This window comes from Culex quinquefasciatus, chromosome 3 (genome assembly GCF_015732765.1).
Source record: "Culex quinquefasciatus strain JHB chromosome 3, VPISU_Cqui_1.0_pri_paternal, whole genome shotgun sequence".
Lineage (NCBI taxonomy): Eukaryota > Metazoa > Arthropoda > Insecta > Diptera > Culicidae > Culex > Culex quinquefasciatus.
This window is the reverse complement of record NC_051863.1, coordinates 137,383,948-137,403,776: the sequence shown is the minus strand read 5'-3', so window position 1 is coordinate 137,403,776 and position 19,829 is coordinate 137,383,948. Positions and strand designations below refer to the sequence as shown.

Here is a 19,829-nt window from a genome sequence, read left to right as displayed (position 1 = left end):
CTCAGAAAATTTCCTTCAATTTTCATTCTGAAATTTTGAAATACGGGCTATTAGCTTCTGAGACAAAGCCTCACAATGAATTCGAATCGATGAAAATGATTTATTCTAAGTGTCACCTAATTAGCCAATAATTTTCAAAAAAAATAGATAAAATCATTAAATCATTAAATTATTAAATTATGAAATTAAGAAATTATGAAATTATGAAATTATGAAATTATTAAATTATGAAATTATTAAATTATTAAATTATTAAATTATTAAATTATTAAATTATTAAATTATTAAATTATTAAATTATTAAATTATTAAATTATCAAATTATTAAATTATTAAATTATTAAATTATTAAATTATTAAATTATTAAATTATTAAATTATTAAATTATTACATTTTTAAATTATTAAATTATTAAATTAATAAATTATTAAATTATTAAATTATTAAATTATTAAATTATTAAATCATTAAATTATTAAATCATTAAATCATTAAATTATAAAATTATTAAATTATTAAATTGTTAAATTATTAAATTATTAAATTATTAAATTATGAAATTATGAAATTATGAAATTATGAAATTATTAAATTATGAAATTAAGAAATTATTAAATTATTAAATTATTAAATTATTAAATTATTAAATTATTAAATTATTGAGATTTATTGAACTTAACAAGGAAAGATTTAAAATTTGAGGAAAAAGACTTTTGGACCCACCTTTCTCAAACAATTTCTGATCTGGCAACACTGTCACGAAAACTGCAGCTGTGATTCAACCCCAAACCACCTACAAGTGTTTGTCGACACAAGGAATTTTCGGCACGTTTTAGCAAATAGTAAAACTCAACACCCGTCTCGTCTATCTTGTTCATTTTCTGCTTTCTTATTTGGGCTTTGTTTTCTTGATGTTCTCTTCTACATATCAAACTATATCAAACTATATTTACAAATTAATACCTATGACGCAATAAAATGGGAGGAGGGGGAACTTTGAAGATGAGTGTGTTTGTTTACTTTGTTGTTCTTTACTGTAAATTGGTTTTATTTTCTTTGCTGTTTTTTTTCTTTTGTGTGAAGAAAATCGAATAAATCATTTTACCTGCGTCTTCGTTTTGCTTACCTTTTTTTTATCGTAATGGATTAAGATAGAATTGTTTTGCTTTGCTTTCTTTGTATAGTGTTTGAGTGTTTCCCCTTTTTATCGATTATTTGCTTGTGTTTTTTTTTAAAGAGTGTTACAAGTAATTTTACCAAAATGCTAATCTTTGTTTGTTTTCTTGTCTCCCATTCTGGTTGGTTACTATTTAGTTATATTTGTTTCCGACTTACATCGCTAATAAGAGAATTTGTCTTATGCAAAAAATCACCTCTCAGTGTGGGGTCAATGGCGCCAGAGTGTAAGTCGAAAGAGGAAGGGAAAGAGTGTTAGTCTCGGTCGCGGAAGATTTGCGGGAAAAAGGTCGGCCAAATCAAGTTTGTGAATGCATGAAAACAATTGCCTGTGAAAACTAGGAAACTAACATTGAACACAAGCCTTAACACAAAAAAATAGTGAATGCATTTGGTTAGGAGGATGGTGCGAGCTAGAGTATTGCTTACGCTTAAGTCGGGCTTAAATAATTCCGCGGGCGGGAAAGAGTAAGGCGGGGAAGAATCTTACTTGGGAACTTATTTCTTTTTGGCTATCTCGATGTTGTTGTTTTTAAACCAAATTGTATACACAAAAAAACATTATCTGGTAGCCTCTCTTTAAAAAAATGATTGTAACTCGAGAAACGGACAAAAAATGTGTCGCGCAGCAGCAGAAGATAATACAGATTGACAAATACTTCTAATCAGTGACCCGCGCGCGATCGAGGCAGGTGCCGGATTCTCGGAAGGATAAAGATATTGAGGACGAGGAAGAATAGAGTTTGTAAGCTTGCCTGTTTTTGAGGACACAACCAGTCGTGTGGGTGTTTGTTTTATTTAGTTTTAGGTTTAGTTTGTGTAAGAGCATCTCCACCGAGGGTGGCTAAACGGGTATCCATTTGTGTAGCGATTGGACACCCCCGGTGGAGATACCCTAAGTGCATTTTATTTGGTTTGAGCAATCGCCCCTCGCGATCGCGAACGTTCTACGATAATTTCAACAATCGTTGAGCTCGTATTTGTTTTAATGAGTGCGCGAATCCGTTTGATGAAAGTGTTTCTGTTGGTTGGTTGTTGTAGAGCAATATCTTAACCTCTAAAAAAGTGTAATCCTCCTAAATTTTTGCTTAAATGTACTGACAGGAGGTAACCTTATGATTTTTGTTGTTGTTGGTACTAAGTTTACTAAATTTGTGTGTGTGTGTCACTCGTTTTTTCACTTATTAAGACTCACTTTTTTTTTGTTTTTAAGTATTCACCTTCTTTCTACCACACTCACAAAATGATTCTCTTTTGCCGTATATTTTAATATAAATTATTCTGTCTTCAACGTGTACATTCTTAGCTATTAAAACAAACAATCAGGTAAACGTATCGAACAATGTCTAATTGACATTTTGCTCGACGTGTGCAAATTCCGGCAATCCGTCGGTTAGCCAAAACAGGGAACAATAAACGACAATGCTTGGAGTACTTTCCAGTGCATTGCATGAGCTTTGTTTAAGTAATTTAAATAAAAGAACGAAAATTTCATGCGCCAACAAAAGAAGCAGCACGCCTTCGGAGATCTGGAAAAGATCACTCAAAATGCGTCAAAAACCTCGATAACTTTGAGTTACTTAAATGTATTGTACGTAATACAATTTATGCCTACTTCAAACTCCCTTTTTTTTGCTTGTTTTTCTTATTTTTTTCTCTTTTAACCGCTACGTTTTAGGATTTCTTTTTGAAATGTGATCTTGCAACATCCGATCGACATTAAGACGAGAGAATTTAAAATATAATTAATGAATATTTGTAAGCTTTCGCAAGTCTCACAGCGCACCTTAAAAATGTGTTACTTAAATTCTGCAGTAAGAACCAAAAAAAGAATAAAGAAAACAAAAAAAAACCTAATAAACCCAACCCGTCGGGCGATCCAGCGATTCCGCGTTCGTTCGTTTGTTTGTTGTGTTGTGTTGAAGGTTGTGCCTTAGTTCGGCAAAAGGAAGTAGGACATGTGCTGCGGCGCACCACCGATGCCACCTACCTGCTACCACAAACGGTGAAGGTGCAGATTCCGCGACAGCACGGACCGGACGTCGTTGGTGAACCGGAGCGCGTCCAGCAGCGGCAGCAGCGACAGCAGACAGATGTCCATCGGGTCCGAGAACCAGGACTTGATCGGGATGGCGTTGTTCGGGAAGCAGCGGTACGCGCCCGGCGAGTTGTCGATTATGAATATCTGGAGAGGAATCGAAAAGAATGGGATGTGATTTAATTTAAGTCACTTGCAATATGCAAATCTTATGCAAATTAACGGTTCTTAGCGAAGTTGCACAAATGTTCAATTTTTCAATGTGATTTTTTAAATGAAAGATTTATGAGTAATTTTCCCCCAACTCACACGAAATCGGAAAAAGTTGTCCCGACCCCTTTTTTGTCCTAAAGGGTAATTTTTGTCACTAATCACGAATCCGAGCTACATTTTTCGATATCTCGTGACGGAGGGGTCGTGCCCCTTCAATTTATGAAAAAAGAGGTGTTTTTCAATAATTTGCAGCCTGATATGGTGAAGATATGAAAATTTGGTGTCAAAAAGACTTTAATGTAAAATTGGGAGCCCGATTCAATGGCATACTCGGAATCCCGAGAAAATGTATTTTTCATCGATTTTTTTTATTTAGAACAAAAATTTTCATTTTGAAATTTCGTGTTTTTTCTAACATTGCAGGGCTATTTTTTTTAGACATTTCCAAATTTTGTTATGTAAACATAATGGGGTTGCTTGTAACCATCACAAAATATCGCGATTTCACGAAAAAAAAGTGTTGAAAAAGTTGGTCTTCGTTGATCATGGTCAAGGTCACCCGAACACGAACTAACTTAATCCACCTATGTGCTGATGCCTTCCTCACTGTGCTTTAATCAATATTACAATTATTGTTTTGTGATTTTGAAAGCCCTTCCTATATCATCGTTGATCAGAAGGCACGGCGTCGGGTAAATTGAGCATTAATTTCTCAAATAATTTCAAAGTATCGTTTATCGAAAGACACGCTGACAATTGGGATAGACTATTAGTGCGCTGGCCACGGTTACGCCCAAACTCTTTTTGCATTTCCATCTCTTCCATTTTCGTTGTATCGCTGTTCAGATTCGATTGTGAGTAGCGGGACCTCGCAGTTACTCTGCATCGTGCAGTTTTAGTATTAACTTATAAAAATATCCATTTTATGAAGAGTAAAGCTTCTTTTATTTATAATTTTTTTTTTATTTGCTCGCGTTTTCTCAATTGCCCAAACAGGGAAAATATATTGATAAGTCCATCCCATAGCACTACTGCCCGGTTGGCACGCGTTCGTTTAAAAAAACTTTCAATTATGCATCTTTCCGCAACCGGCTGCCTAAGATTTTTAAAATTTCAACCAATAAACAAATTGCTTATGGTCGCATAACCTACCACAGTGAATCCTGACCTCATACCCATCTTACTAACTCCTCAAAACTCTTGTGATACTTTGTCGGAGGCGCACTAACTAACGGACTAACATTCCACTTCCCCGTGTCTTACCACTGGTCGTGGCAGGCGTCGGTATTTATCAGCATAATGGGGACCTTTGAAAATTGCGAAGGGATTATTTTTGGTTCCTACTTTTCTTCTGAGGGCAATTTTTGGGGGTCACGACGACGGTCGGCAGGGAAAGAGATCGACTCAAGATCTGCTTTGCTCTCCAAGCCTTGTGCAATAAAAGCAATTATAAGTACGATACCTACTGACAATTAGGATTCAACTATTGGTACTACTCTTATAGTATACGAGGAATACTACAATCAATAACGAAGTAGTATTTCCGTCTACTAATGCTATGCTAAATCGTGTTTTTTGTTTTTGGAAAATATCGAAAACCTGGACAAAAAATTCCCAAAAATAATTTTTAAAGCGAAATCAATTTTTTCAATTTTATTTTGATAAAATGTCCCGTTTTCATTTTATAGCAACTTTTAGGTATACATTTTCGACATCTTTTCGTTATTTTGCAATATTTCTTGAAAGAAAAGCACCCCTGAAATAGTAGTTAATACACGAGTCGAACATTTATCCAACGAGGTTTACCGAGTTGGATAAATACGACGAGTGCTTAAAAAAAAAGTTTTGCAACGAGTTGCTTACAACTATTTTTGCAATTCCGAAAAACGCTTTTTCAATGGAGTTTTATGTCACACATCCAGAAGTGTTAAATAAAATCACCGTACAAAACAAAAAAAATATTGAAAACTGTTGCTTTTTGATACTAGGTGCTGAAGAGTTCAACATTTCAACACCCATTTCAGTGCTGAAAAGTAGAACTTTTCAGCACTGGTATTAATTTTCCATTCTATTATTTTTGGTAGAGAAAATGACAGGAAAAGTAAGTAGGTAGATTCACGGCGCAATTGCTAATTTTATTTTTTGATAGCTGAGAAAATTTCCTAAAATTTTCTCTCTAGAAATGTGGAAAATTTAATTGCCCGAGAAAAAGCCTCACAAAGAATTCGAATCAATGGAAATGATTTTTTCTAAGAGTCACCTAATTAGCCTGTAATTTTCTACTGACGATATCTCGGAAACTATTGGTCCGATTTCAATGTTAAAAAAATAAACTTATGGGAAATTTTCCAATCTTTTCATTCAAAGTAATTTCAAAATTTTCAAATCAAGTTTTACTTTTGAAATGGTCTACATATAGATAATTTTACTAATTTCGTAGTTTATACCGATTTGGATGAAAACCAAGGTCTTGCAAACAGCCCCATCAGGTTATAGGATTGAGGCGGAATGACCCTTAAACGCTTTCTACTCACTCTGTTCAGGTCGCCACATATCGCCGACAGGTCCTTGGTGTACGAGCCAAAGTCGGGCGTACAGTGCTGCCGGTAGTAGCGCCGCTTCAGGATGTTCCGCCCATTGTCCAGCTTATCGGCGACTGCGGCGCCGTAAATCTCCATGCTGGCGGTGAACACGACCAGGTCGTACCACTGGGACACCTGAAAGTGGAGAAGATTTTTTTTGGTTGGTCTCGTGTCTAATTCTTCTAAGCCACAGTTGGTATACTCACAATATCCAGGAAGTAGTCGACGTGGGGCCGCTTGTGCACGAAGAACCGCACCGGGTGCCGGTCGATCGTGACCTTGACGGTGAAGTCGTGCGGCGTGCCGGGCTTGACCGTGTTGCGGGGCATCGCGTCGTGGTGCGAGTGGATCAGCGTCTCGTCCAGGTCCAGCACCAGCGTCTTGCGCTGGACCATCCCGAGCCGGTGGCGGGACACGGGCGACAGCGGGAACAGTTCATATTTCACCGGTTGATGCTGTACAAACTAATGTCAGTCAGATTATCGTAGGAAAAGAAAAGGGCAAATCATTTGGTGTGATTGCGGCGCGGCGGCGGGCGGCGGCAAGTGGCAGTGGGGGGGTGAGGGTGGAATGGTTCGAGCGATGATTCAAAATAATATTTTTTTTTTACAAGTCACTTTTACTTGAAATTTAGAATTAAAAAAGTCAAATTAATTTTACAAAAAAAAAAGTATTTTGAAACACCGTCGGAAAAAGGTGTTTGCTTTTGGCAGTTTGCGGCGAGCGGGCTCAGTGTGAGTGGTTGTGGCGGCGGCAATTGTAAGAGGGATTGTTTTAGGCATATAGAATGAGTGAAGAAGGTACAGCAGTTTCGTTGAATGATGAGATGAGAGCATGAAAGGCAAACCAAAAATAAAACGCAGAAGAAGCCGCTAAGTAGGCAAGTGTCATTGTTTTGCCTTCCTCACTGAGGTAAGGCTATAATCCTGCTCTAAAATTGAACTTTCTATTAAAAGCTCCTAGACCCACCTTCATGTATACATATCGACTCAGAATCGAAAACTGAACAAATGTCTGTGTGTATGTGTGTGTGTATGTGTGTGGGTATGTGTGTGTGTATGTGTGTGTGTATGTGACCAATAATGTCACTCAGTTTTCTCAGCACTGGCTGAACCAATTTTGACCAAACCAGTCGCATTCGACTTGGTTTAGGGTCCCATACGGTGCTATTGAATTGTTTGAAGTTTCGATAAGTAGTTAAAAAGTTATGTATAAAAATGTGTTTTCGCATATTTTCGGAAGTTGAATAAATGGCAGTAAACTGAACCAAACATCATCATGCTATACATCGTTAGTTAGGTAATTGAAAGACCTTTCCAACGAGACCAAAACATTGGTAATCTGGCAACCCTGTCTCGAGTTATAACCACTTAAGTGATATTTATGTACTTTTTTGTAGCCGGAACTCATTTAAATGTATGTAAACAATGTCCGGATCCATCATCCAACCTATCTATGGTTAGGTAATCGAAAGACCTTTCTAACGAATCTAAAACATTGAAGATTGGGCAACCCTGTCTCGAGTTATAACCACTTAAGTGATATTTATGTACTTTTTTGTAGCCGGAACTCATTTAAATGTATGTAAACAATGTCCGGATCCATCATCCAACCTATCTATGGTTAGGTAATCGAAAGACCTTTCTAGAGACACTAAAACATTGAAGATCTGGCAACCCTGTCTCGAGTTCTGACCACTTAAGTGATATTTATGTACTTTTTCTGTAGCCGGATCTCACTTAAATGTATGTAAACATTGTCCGGATCCATCATCCGACCCACCGATGGTTAGGTAATCGAAAGACCTTTCCAACGAGTACTAAACATTGAAGATTTGGCAACCCTGTCTCAAGGCTATGACCACTTATGATACCACTTATGAGCCCTTGAGTGATATGTGTGTTTTTTTGTTTTCCGGAACATAACGAAATTAGACGAAATTTGTGTGCAAACCCATCATATCACATATCACCCATTGTTGGAAAATAGTGAGGAAGGCACCAGCCACATAGGTGGATTAAGTTAGTTTTTACTTTACGGTTTATGCACTACTAGAGAAGAAAACGTAAGCAAAAAAAAGTGGTGCAAAAACTAGCTGGCTGTGCAGTTGACGTTGCATTTGTTGTGACTGGGGTGAACATTTGTTCCAAAGCTGATCCATTTAATTATTTAGTATAAATCAACCAACACTTGTATCTTTTTAAACAAGGTACAACAAATTTAGCTTTCTTAAATCATATAGTGATATTATATCTCAAACGATTATTGAACAAATCTAACATTGATATCTAGCAGAATCACCATTCAACTTTGCCTGATGTCAATGTTCAGTCGTTCCATTCTGGTTTACAGATGTTTGGACTGTCTTTCAACCAAGTAAAAACAGTGTAGTATGTCCCTGCAGTGTACTACTACCACAAACACAGCTTGGGGGGATCGCTTGGTTCAGCAATATTAATTGCTGGCAGGCGTCCAACAAGTCGATAGGCTGTCTGTACAACGGTTTTGGTACCAGATTGAGAGCACGTGAAAACCGACGTTGGACAGCCGTAAAGTTTACATTTAATATCTTTTCCTTTTTGTTTTAAATTTTATCAAATAACGAACAATTATAATATGAAACGTTATATAAAGGCCTTAAAATTGATTCGACCAAATATTGAGTTCAAAAAACTACAAAAAAAAAAAACACTGAAAAATCCAAAATTCAGGCCAACACAATTTTCTGTACACCTCAACTATCTTCAAAGTTGATGTTTTTTGTTATAAAGTTTTCAGATATACCTATTTGATAGATGTGTCTTTAACACAATAAAAGTTATCCTGAACTTATGATTTTTTTTGTAATTTTATATGAAAAAGTGGCAAAATTATATTTCTTATGTCAAGATATATTAACTTATCAACATTTTATCAAAATTTAAAGATAAGCTATCTTTAAATTTACGGACAATTTCATGGCCTAATTTTTGGACATTTTATAGTACAACAAAAAAGATATATAATACTTGGTACTTCACTTAGATTTTATGTAGGTACTTTTACAACGGATAAAGTACACGTACAAAGCTGTACGAACAAAATGTTTTGATAAATATTTTTTTTAATTTAATCTACAAAAGGGAGCGTTCTTTCATTACGTAACATAGTTTTTGTATGTTTTTTTACGAGGACAGAGGAGAGGCCAAAAATCCAAAATTTTGCGTTACGTAATAAAAGATCGCTCCCTAATTAGCTGGATGTACCAGATTTATTATTTTTTCGCAACTTTGTTGTAAAACTCTTAATTTTTCCTGTCATTCGCAAATGACAAAGTTTCTTTGTCTTAAAAGGTTATCTAATTTATTGTTTGCTGAATATTAGGTGTATTCCAGTATCGCAGAATTCTACAATTCTGCACAGATTCTGCAGCAAAGCGTTCCCGTACTTTCCTGCACCATTAGTAACTTTTCTCTCAGTCAAAACCTTTGCAAAGAGAGAAGCAGAAGTAGCAACAAAACCGTTCCCGTACTTTTCTCCAGGTAGCATTTTCTCTCTTCTGCTGGTAAGCTTCTTATGTAAATATCGCTCTCCCTTTTTTGCTCTCTTGCATAACTTCTGCAAAAGAGAGATTTTGAGAAGAGTAAGGAAACGCGTTTCAAAAAAGCGGGTAAGGGAATAGATCTATTGACATTTTTTTTTGTTTTTAGAGACTTTATGAGATTTTTGATTAAAAAACTGTGGTATTTAATGTACCTAATCTTTAATTTAATTTAAAATATTCAGTAACAAAATGTTTCCCAAGTATTGAAATTCTTGAAATGGCAAATGTTGACTTTTAACCTTTAAAATTGCCAAAATTAATATTTTTTTTGCATACCTCTCTCTCGAGTTCTCGTCCGCGAGTCCCGAGCTACCGAGAGCAACTCGCCGATTGTCCACGCTCTCCTCCGCTCGCGAGCCAGAATTGCCCGTGAGCGGGAATTGGAACGAGTTAACAACAAAAAAAAAAACAACGTAGTGATTGAACCACCGCGTCGTTCGCATTCATAAGCTTGATAAACATTTTGCTAGCTTGAAACGAGGCGCTCGCGGCGAGAGCGAGAGCGCGAGAGAAAATGCGAGCGCGAGCGAGGAGAGGAAAGGACTGCCAGTTCCGTCTCTCACTCGCGAGTGAGAAAAGCTTTCCTTCTTCTCGCTCGAATTCTGATTGAAATATAATAAGACCGTTGTAATTGTTATTCAAATTTTATGAAAAATATTTCTTTTTTTTTTGTAAAATTCCGATGAAAAAAGCTGTTTTGCTAGACTGACGTAAACATAAATTTTGAAAAACTTTTGCATTTAAATGTCGGCTTGTAATTTTTTTTTATGTTTTTGACATTTGTTTGTCCATACGAGATAAATATATGAAAATCTGTATCTTGAGATGTTCTGTACGATTAGTGTATTCGACAAAATTGTGACAGTCTGAAAAAAAAAACACTTTTTCATTTCACCTTTTTTAACTAATAGTTGAACTCAAAAAGACATCTAAGACACTATGGCTCAATAGTGCGCTATGGTAAAAATTCAGATTCCAGAGATATTAATAAAAAAATACTTTTGAAGAATATCGAAAACGTGTTTAAAAAATGTATTAATCCCTTCCCGCCCAGAGCAAAATCGAGATTTTTTACGTTTTTCTACATGCATCGTAATTGGATCGACCAAATTAGCTGAAATTTTAATGGTTAACCCTCTAACGCCCATGGTTACTCCAGAGCACCACTAATTTTTGTCTTCAAAATAAAATTTCTCTGCAACCAAGCATTTTTTCAACCTGGTCCAACCTACATTAGTTTATATAGAATGTTAACTTATAACCATTCAAATTTCATCCAATTCAGTCGATCCAGTTACGAGTTTTGTAGAAAAGCGTAAAAAAAACTCGCTTTTGCTCTGGGCGGGAAGGGGTTAAAAGCTGGGTGCTGAAAAAAAAACAAAAGTACACCCAAAGTTAAAGAACGAGGGGATAGTCCTCACGAAAAGAAACGTGAAGAAAGTGCTGTTTTGCGAGAGTATAGTCCTCTCGTGTGTTCATTCGTTCATTGGAACAGTTCATCCTATTGAGTGGCTTATATGGACAAATGACTGCCACTTAGTCACCGAACCATGGTGGCCCATACGGCAAAGGCACGGTTCAATATGTCGAAGGTCTTGGGTTCGAGTCTCGGTACCGGTACTTTTTTTTATGGATGAACTTTTTTTGAAGATGAACCAATTAGTAAAGTACTCTCGGTAATTTCGGGATATATCCTCTCCGTTCGCACACAGTACCATTTTACTACTGAATCGTGCTCTTTATCCTCTCGTATGCCGATGCCCAAATCTGGGTGTATAGTAACTAATGCAGGTTCAACCAGGTTGAAAAAATGCATGGTTGCAGAGAAATTTAATTTTGAAGACAAAAATTATTGTTGCTCTGGAGTAACCATGGGCGTTAGAGGGTTAAAAGTATTTTTAAAAGCTTCAAATAAGGGAACAGAATCTAATTCCATCTCGGCTCTTATGTTGACATGTCAGCACTTAGACGTTTAATTGCAGCTCATAAAAAAGCGTTTTCAACTGAAATCAATAGGAAGTGAGCAGTCAAGTTACATCAAACGTTTTGCAAAATAAGATGTTTAAATAGTGAAAATTTGCTAGCTGGATGAACTAAGCAGCGAGTGCCTTATGTGCCAAACATATGACCTTCATGAAGGAAAGCGAAAATAATATTTTTGAAAAGCTGAAAATTCCCACAACTTTCTCTACATAAGTACGAAAATTGGACAATTAGTTTCTTGGATACATTCTCATAAAGTATTCGAATAAGATAAATGGTAGAGGAAATGAATTCTGGATATATAGATGAGGATCCCTGTTTTGCGATGTTTCAACTTTCCAGTACATTATTCACAATAGTAAGTTTATTTAATTACGAATCGAAGCAATACCTTCTATGTTGCTCAAACCGCAAACGACTTCCCACATAATCGCATCGCAAGTTACTGGAAATATTACTTCTCTTGAATAATGCATCAGTGAAAGCCGATCCAATCGATTGCAATTAACCCCTGCAATAACCAACCATCGATCTACTCTCATCTCTGCCTTAATCGCAATTCGATCGCAAAATCAACGCCGCCATATCGCGTTTATCAATTACCGGATTGAACTCTCCCCTCTTCCTCCTCCTCCCCTTCTCCTAAACCCGTCAACTAAGTTCGATTGGCGGGCAAAACATTCGAACTCACAATATTGTGAATCGTGACACTTCTCATCGCGCACGCCTTTGTCGGCAGACCGGACCATGTATGCAGTTTTAATAGAGTCGGGTGCGTGAGAATGGCATGCTGCCGCCGGAACGACCGGTAAAAAAGCAAATTCGAAATTCATTCTGAAAAAAAAGTGTACGTTCGACTATTAATAGAACGCAACGTCGGCTTTTTTACCGCATCGGTACGGGGTCTCGGGGCATGTTTGTTCGTACATATGTGGATGACACATAATTCGAGCTTGAGTGGTCTTTTGGAAGGGCGAAACTACCAATAGAGTGAGTGATTTTGAGATTATTTGTAGATTCAAGCAAGTTTTTTTTTGCTAAAATTTGCAATATTTTTAGTTAAATTTGGAATTATTTTCTTTTTCAAAACACGTTCCTGAACATTGAACCTATATCGCACGTTATCATTCACCCCCAAGTACACAAACCACTCCCGTCAGCAGCAAGAATCGTTGATAGACCCGCAAAAAAAGCCGATTAGATATGAAGTCCCTACGGCGCTATGGCGTTCCGTTTTGATTGGGTTTTTTCTTCCCACATCGAACGTGTGGCAGGAAATTGATTAGTTTATATTGTTTGTTTAGTGGCTGTTCCATAATTTATAATCTAGTGAGGTTTGTGAACTTGGGCTGGCTTTAGGTGATCCCTAATGTGACTCTGTAAATTACAAATTGTCAGAGTAGAATTGATTTTATTCGGCATTCGGCTTAATCTGTAACACCCCTTTAAGTGCTATTATAAAGCTATAATCCGACTTCCAAGTCCACGTAATATCAACAAAAAGAGGCTTTAGACAGTGTGATACAACAGCTGCGGCACAGCAAGCAAGTGGTGGTGACGGATGTTACGAGTCGAATAAATAAATGTTTTATTTATGCGCCACACACAGCAAAGCCATCACAAATCACGTGCTGCACTTGCAAACAACCGAGCTGCATTCTACTTAGTTGTTGTTGATAGTTAACCTTGTGATGAGCACTGTTGAAAATTAATTTTCATAAATTATTCATTAACAATGAAAATCAACAATTTAACTACAATTTTTGTAAAATTGCTAGGATTTTGTCAACAATACCTCGTCACTCGAGGGTTAATCCGAGCACCTTAGCCCAGTAATTCAATGTTATTAACCGCTACGGGGACGACGACGCATGTGTTTTTTTTTAAATTCTTGGTCGCAACAAAACTGGTCAAACCACTCTAGGAACTGACCTTTCTCTGCGGCCCGCTGTAATAAACCGCAGATAAGTGTCCGTGTAATTGTCGTCACGGATTGGATCTGTGGTTAAATAAGCGACCGACCTCCTCTACGTGGAGCGTTGAGGAGCTGTCATTTGCGTATGGCAACAGAGTGTGAAAGAGATTTACTTAGAACTTCAAAGTGGCTTAAAATATGGCTTACTCGGAAGACGCGCGAGAGTTCAATTACATCATTTGTCAAAGGTGGTGTGAAACGACACGTTTAAAAATTAAGCAGCAGATTTGCTATCAAACGAATTTTGTCTTATTTTCAAGTTTTTTTTTATCAAGCAAAATTAATATGAAATTATGTTTGGAAGGATCACAGAAATCTTGGGAAATAAGAAATTTATTGAATTGAAAATGATTCTGAATAATATTTTTGACACATGCGTAGTGGTCAGCCATTTTTTAAGTCAAAATAAATCCGAGAATCATTCAATTGATTTCTTGTCAAAAAAAATCATACGGCTCGAAGCAAATATATAAAAAAGATAAATTGAAAATGTCTTAGTTGTTGATCCCAGAAATATTACAAATAACCAGAATTATGCATAACACTTCGCTGTAAGATTTATTTTAAAGCTTTTTAGGTGAACTTTCAATTGGTGTATGAAGTGGTCGCAGTTTTTTTTTACTTTTTGAGTGAACATAATAAAAAATATCGTTGACTTCAGCTATCCAAAAAAAAAACAACTACAAAAAAACAGATTTAAAAAGAAATGTTCCAGTTTTCACTAAAAACTTCAAAAACTTTAGTTTTGGCTTGGAAACAACACTATATTTATTATTACTTTAAAGGCTTGTCTTATTACCTATCAAAAGAATCCTAGTAAAAAAATTAAACAATGAGCTTTTTTTTAAAGAAAAACGTTACTTTTTACCCCATTTTTGCCTTTCGGCTTGCGTATCTTCGTAATGACCGACCGAGCCACGTAGCCCAGTGGTAACGCTTCCGCCTCGTAAGCGGTAGATCGGGGTTCAAATCCCGGCTCGGACCAACACAACTGGTGATCTTTTCCCTTCTGGAATCGATTGCTTAGTAAAGGGAAGGTAGTGTATCGTCACAAACTGGACCTTATCACGACACCTTAGGGAGGCGACCTATGGAATGTTAACATTAACCTTAACATGTTAACATTAAGTTGAAAATGAAACTGCCACTGAATCCGCTTTGTAAATGCCGGCCCCGATACTCTTCAAGGGTGTTCCCCTCAGGAACTGGGAAAGATTTACTTAGAGATTTACTTATCTTCGTAATGAGAAAACTTAGCTTAGAGGTTTAAAAATTTTGGATTTTTTTAGTTAGAATGTTTACTTCCGAGAAAAAAAATACCAAAAAATACTCGGAAAACGACACTTTTTCATGGCTCTTTAGACCATTCACCTTCCCAAAAACCCATCCAACTTCTAGCAAAACTAACTTGAGGAGAACGAGTAAATTTTCTCTTATTCTATTAAAAAAGTGGAGCAACAATAGTCATGGTAGTTAGAATCTGGTTCAAGTGGAATTCTATACGCATAGCATAAACTTTAAACATGACGAAATCCAAAATGCAATCCGCTAAAATCACCTTCTCCAAGCAAAGCGAAGTGAGAATTTCAATTTTTTTTTCAAAATACTGTGAGAGACCTGAATACTAATGCAAAGCCATTTCGGTGGCTATTTTGATAGTTCTCATTTTTATATCTATTTTGATGTACTCTTAAGAAAAACTCATCGATAAACTTTTACGCATAAAAGTACCACAAAGTATTTTCATTTAAGGTGAAACAGGACGACAGTTCTTGGACAACTTCTGTTCAACTGAAATCAATTTCGGAACTCGACAGATTGCTTGCTATCTTTATATTTACATATTGTCTGGAACAAACAGGACTTGTTTGAGCTACGGCGTTTTTCTTAACGATGCTTCCAAAAACTCGAGTCTTGGTATCAATATGGCTCTGCCTTCCCGTATCACCTTAATATGAAGACTTCCATCATTGTCATGATTTTTCGTTCAAAGATATAAATTTTGCGTCGCTTTCATATTTTGACAAAATTCCTTCAACAAGTTGTTTAGAATAGTGCACTACACATGCTGATTCATTATCCCATTCCTTGTAAAGTTATGGAATACGTCATTAATCAATGATTGTACCACAAGATTTTATAATTTTTTAAACGGATTTGACAACATTATCACTATATGTAAAATGCTTCTACAAACAACCCAAAGAAAACCTTTTTTTGATTGAAACATTCTGAATCAAGATTTGAATGTTTTTTTTTTAAACAAACATGGCCGCCAAATGGCCGATCGGGAATGATGCCATCCAGAGCCTTAAGGAATCACCATTTTTACTAAGCATTTCAACTTTTTCTAGCAGGATTGTGGCAGAGTTCTAATGGAGCTGTAATTTTAGGAAAATTCTGGCAGCAATGTTTGAATGATTTTAGCAGGATTCTGGTAGAATAAGCTTTGCTAGCATTTCGAGTCAAACATTTCATTAGGGCACAAAACCAAAACGTAAACATTCGGGATTTTTCCACTATTCCATTCATTAGTACACTCTTTATATGCCCTCCAAGAATCAGATTGATAACAAACAATTTCCTATTGAAAAAAACAAAAACACAAAAGGGCACATAACCATGTTCACTGCAAACCAACAAAAAAATCAAATGTGCCCTAATATTTTACGTTAGTTTCTCGAACTTTTTGTGTTTTAAAGTGAATTTTCCATACATTCTTAACACTAATTAACTTCAAAAAAAAGTTCAAAAACAGCAGCCGCGGAACCGTATTAAATATTATTTTTGACGAAGTTTTTCTCTGCAGAAATCATTGGTGAAAAGTAAACCAAATTTTTTTTAAAGTGAATTAGTGTTAAGAATGTATGAAAAGTTTACTTTATAACACAAAAAGTTCCTCAAGTACGAGAAACTAACGTAAAATAAAAGGGCCCATTTGAACATTTTATTTAAAAGAATTTTTATGTTTCACATACCTTATCTACACTATTCAATCACAAAACTTCACCAATTATCAAAATTTCTACTGAATTCCTCATTATTTCTAACTAAACAAAAGGGCCCGTAAACATCATTCAAAACAACAATCCGGTGACAGCGCTTTATTGCCCTTTCAGCTCTTTTCGAAATTGCATTTAGAAAGGGACCACTATGATCAACACTTGGAATTTAAAAGGGCCTAATAACGAGATTTTTTTTTTAAATTATGAGTTTTATTGCGAAAATCAACAAAAATTAAGAAGCATTCAAGCAGAGTTGAGGATAATGATGTGTTTTATCGTATGATCAGTAAAAATACCATCAGTCAAGCTTAATTTTTAAATAGGAATTGAAACAAGTTGTCCACTTTTTGCAAGCGATTTTCTCGAATCGCGGTTTTTGGTTTTGTGCCCTAATAAAATGTTTGGCCCGATTTTTCGTGACTCGTTGTTGTTTACCGAGAGTATTTTAAAAAGGGTCGAAAATCTACTAACTAAGATAGTGAAATACATGGCAAATGGAGACAGCTGGGTCGTAGAATCACACTAAAGGGTGTACATACTTCAGTCGCTTTTTTTTCGTTGCAACGTGCTACAATTAGAAGTAAAACGGTAGTACGCTTTCCAAACACTGACGTGAACAAGATGTTATCTAGAAGTACTGTAATGTATAAAAATGGCCACACCAAAAGCGTTTTCCTACCACCGACGGGAAAAACTAGTAGGAGCCTAGAATGCATAGAATTTGGAAGCGTTAGTCAAATCCATAATTGAGAATTCTCTACGAAATCGGCCGATTTATTGTATTTTTTTATTTGGCTCAAACTTTGTGGGAGCCTTTTCTATGACCAAAGAAGCCAATTTGTGTCATTGGTTTACCCATACAAGTCTCCATACAATTTTAGCAATTCTGGAGCAACATTTGAAATGGGCGGTACGACATTGCTCTTACGGCCTTTCATTACACGCGTTTAAATGGGACGAAAGGCCGTAAGAGCAATGTCATACCGCCCCTTTCAAATGTTGCTCTGGAATTGTCCTTACAAAAATAGTACGTAAATATTCGAAAATCTGTAACTTTTGAAGGAATTTTCAAATCAATTTGGTGGCTTCGGCAAAATAGGTACACGCCAATTTTTAATAAACTTTGTTATCACAAAAACTCAATTTCCCCAAATTGGTATTTTTCGATTTTTGAGATTTTTAATATGTTTCAGGGTAGGTACCAAAACCGGCAACTTTTGGGCCATAGAGAAGTATGGTCAAAAATTTTGCCGCCGAGTTATGATTTTTTGAAAAATAGTGATTTGTATACGGGTAATTCTCTACCAACTCACACGAAATCGGGAAAAGCAGCCCCGACCCCTCTTCGATTTGCGTGAAACTTTGTCCTGTTTTGATACCTCGTAACGGAGGGGCAGTACGACCCCTTCAATTTTTGAACATGCGAATTGAATTGTTGAATCTTTTTGCTTTTAGTTTGACTGTTTTTCCCGCATCAAGGCAGATCGAAACTGATGCTAATTCATTCATCTCAGTGAAGTTCTCATCTCCTCTTTGCGGGTGATGGGGTTTTCCACAAAATTTTAGCATTACCAAAGCAATATTTACTGCACATTGTTTTGTTTTTTGGTTTGTGATTTGTTTGCAGTACATCAAAAGAAATAGGTTCAACTCAAGCTGAAAAGCCAACCCAGCAGTAACAGCAACTAATAACCAGCCTCGATAATGATACGTTTTGCCCGGATTTTGCACAGACAGACATCAACAACAACAACAACAACCACTCACACTGAGCATTATTATGGCCTAAGCGCATTCGAAGGCGAGGGTGTAAGCGCTGTAGATAAAGAGGGGGAGGACGGGACGGGACACGGACGACGACGGACCAAACGACGATGATTGGCCAATCTTTCACTTACCGCTCTAACCTGCCGGTTGAACATGTAGCAGAGGCAGGTCCATATCTTCGATGCTAGCACTAGGAACGCGCGAAAGTTCATTTGAAATTGAGAAAACATTGGCATCGTCCACGACGGCGGCCACGGCTGATGTGGTGGTGGGGAAGGGGGCCTTGTTCCGGTGCTGCTGCTCCTTCCGGATGGGTTGTTGTTTTTGGTGATGCTCTTTTTTGAATGTTTTTTCGTTTAGAAAATTGTCTATCGTTAACGATTATTGAAAATTTTGATGGTCCAAAATAAAAAGGTAAAAATGAAAATAGTTTTTGCAAAAAATTCCCAAACTTGGAGACGAAAAACTGCTCGCGCCCGAAAGGAAATCACATCTTCTTCTTCTTCTTGCTGCTGCTGTTGCCCGTCTTGATGATTGTCTTCTTGCTCCTTCTCCTCCTCTCTAGGCTGGGTTTTCTTCTGCGGTCGTCGCTCCGAAGAAAAAGAAAAGCCTCCTTCGATCGCTCTCTCTCTATCTCTGTCGCTCACGAATCTCGCGAAATTTTCACAACGCGTTTTTGGACTAATCAAAAAGTCCTTTCCAGGAATCGCCTCCGTACTTCCTTACGCCCGGGACACTCGCGGCGGCGGCACCGATTCCAAACACTCACACACACACGCGCGCGTCCAAAACGGAACGCGAAAAAAAAACGTCTTCTTTTCTTTTTGCCAATTTTTCTGTCACTCACGCACGACTGTCACACCCGTGTGACAGATTGACCCCCGACAGCAGCGCGGAACCTGTTGTAGAAAAGGGTTCCCCGGAGGATTTTGCACGGCCACCGGAGTATGCGTGAATCGGGGATTTTGGCCTGCTTTTGCTTGTCTCCACTTTTTGGCTCTGGCTGACTGATGCGATGCGCGGATTTCTGACGGGAGGGATTTTGACAGTGGCGCTGCTGTGGCACAGACCTGTCTGTCAAAGTGACGGATGGAGTTGTTTTTTTTGAGCCCAGGTGGTGAATTTATCAGAGATGCACGGAGAAAAGAAAGGTTGTTTGCAAACCAAAAATTACAAAATTAAATCAGAAATCCCATTTTTTTACTGTTAATGTTAAACATTAAATTTAAATTCAGCGACCCAATTTTAGTGAAATTTGAAAGATTGATTGCCTATTAAATTACCAAATGACAGATTCTTAGCGAAGCTACAGCAAAATGTTCCTTTTTTGAATTTTCAATGTGATTTTTAAAATGTTTAATTGGGTACTAAAGCCCTATGTCAATTTTTATGTACAACGGTAAAAAACACGATTAAAAACCATTTCTGATCACTTTTTTTCATTTTAATGCAATTTTTTTTTTTTACAGGACAACATTTTTCCGATGGATTAACTATGGTCCCCTT

At 36.8% G+C, this 19,829-nt stretch overlaps 1 protein-coding gene across 2 annotated transcripts; it reads right to left on the bottom strand.

The window, feature by feature from the left end:
- Window positions 1-863: 863 nt before the first annotated feature.
- LOC6047267 (CTD nuclear envelope phosphatase 1 homolog) lies at window positions 864-19,376 on the bottom strand. Of its 2 annotated transcripts, none has more exons than XM_038263263.1 (4): window positions 18,455-19,376; window positions 6,217-6,474; window positions 5,963-6,145; window positions 864-3,362 (listed from the first exon to the last, which is right to left on the bottom strand). In XM_038263263.1, exons 1-4 carry the CDS (start codon window positions 18,557-18,559, stop codon window positions 3,171-3,173), a joined length of 738 nt encoding a protein of 245 aa, XP_038119191.1. In that variant the 5' UTR covers window positions 18,560-19,376; the 3' UTR covers window positions 864-3,170. The 2 variants fall into 2 exon arrangements, with proteins under 2 accessions (XP_038119191.1, XP_038119192.1); XM_038263264.1 differs by having other exon boundaries at window positions 6,217-6,465.
- Window positions 19,377-19,829: the final 453 nt, after the last annotated feature.

Coding starts and splice junctions, on each gene's coding strand:
- LOC6047267 (XM_038263263.1), bottom strand. CDS start 18,559: ATGCCAATGTTTTCTCAATTTCAAATGAACTTTCGCGCGTTCCTAGTG. Junction 6,146..6,216: donor TCGACTACTTCCTGGATATT/GTGAGTATACCA, acceptor CTCCACTTTCAG/GTGTCCCAGTGGTACGACCT. Junction 3,363..5,962: donor TATGTGGCGACCTGAACAGA/GTGAGTAGAAAG, acceptor ATTCCTCTCCAG/ATATTCATAATCGACAACTC.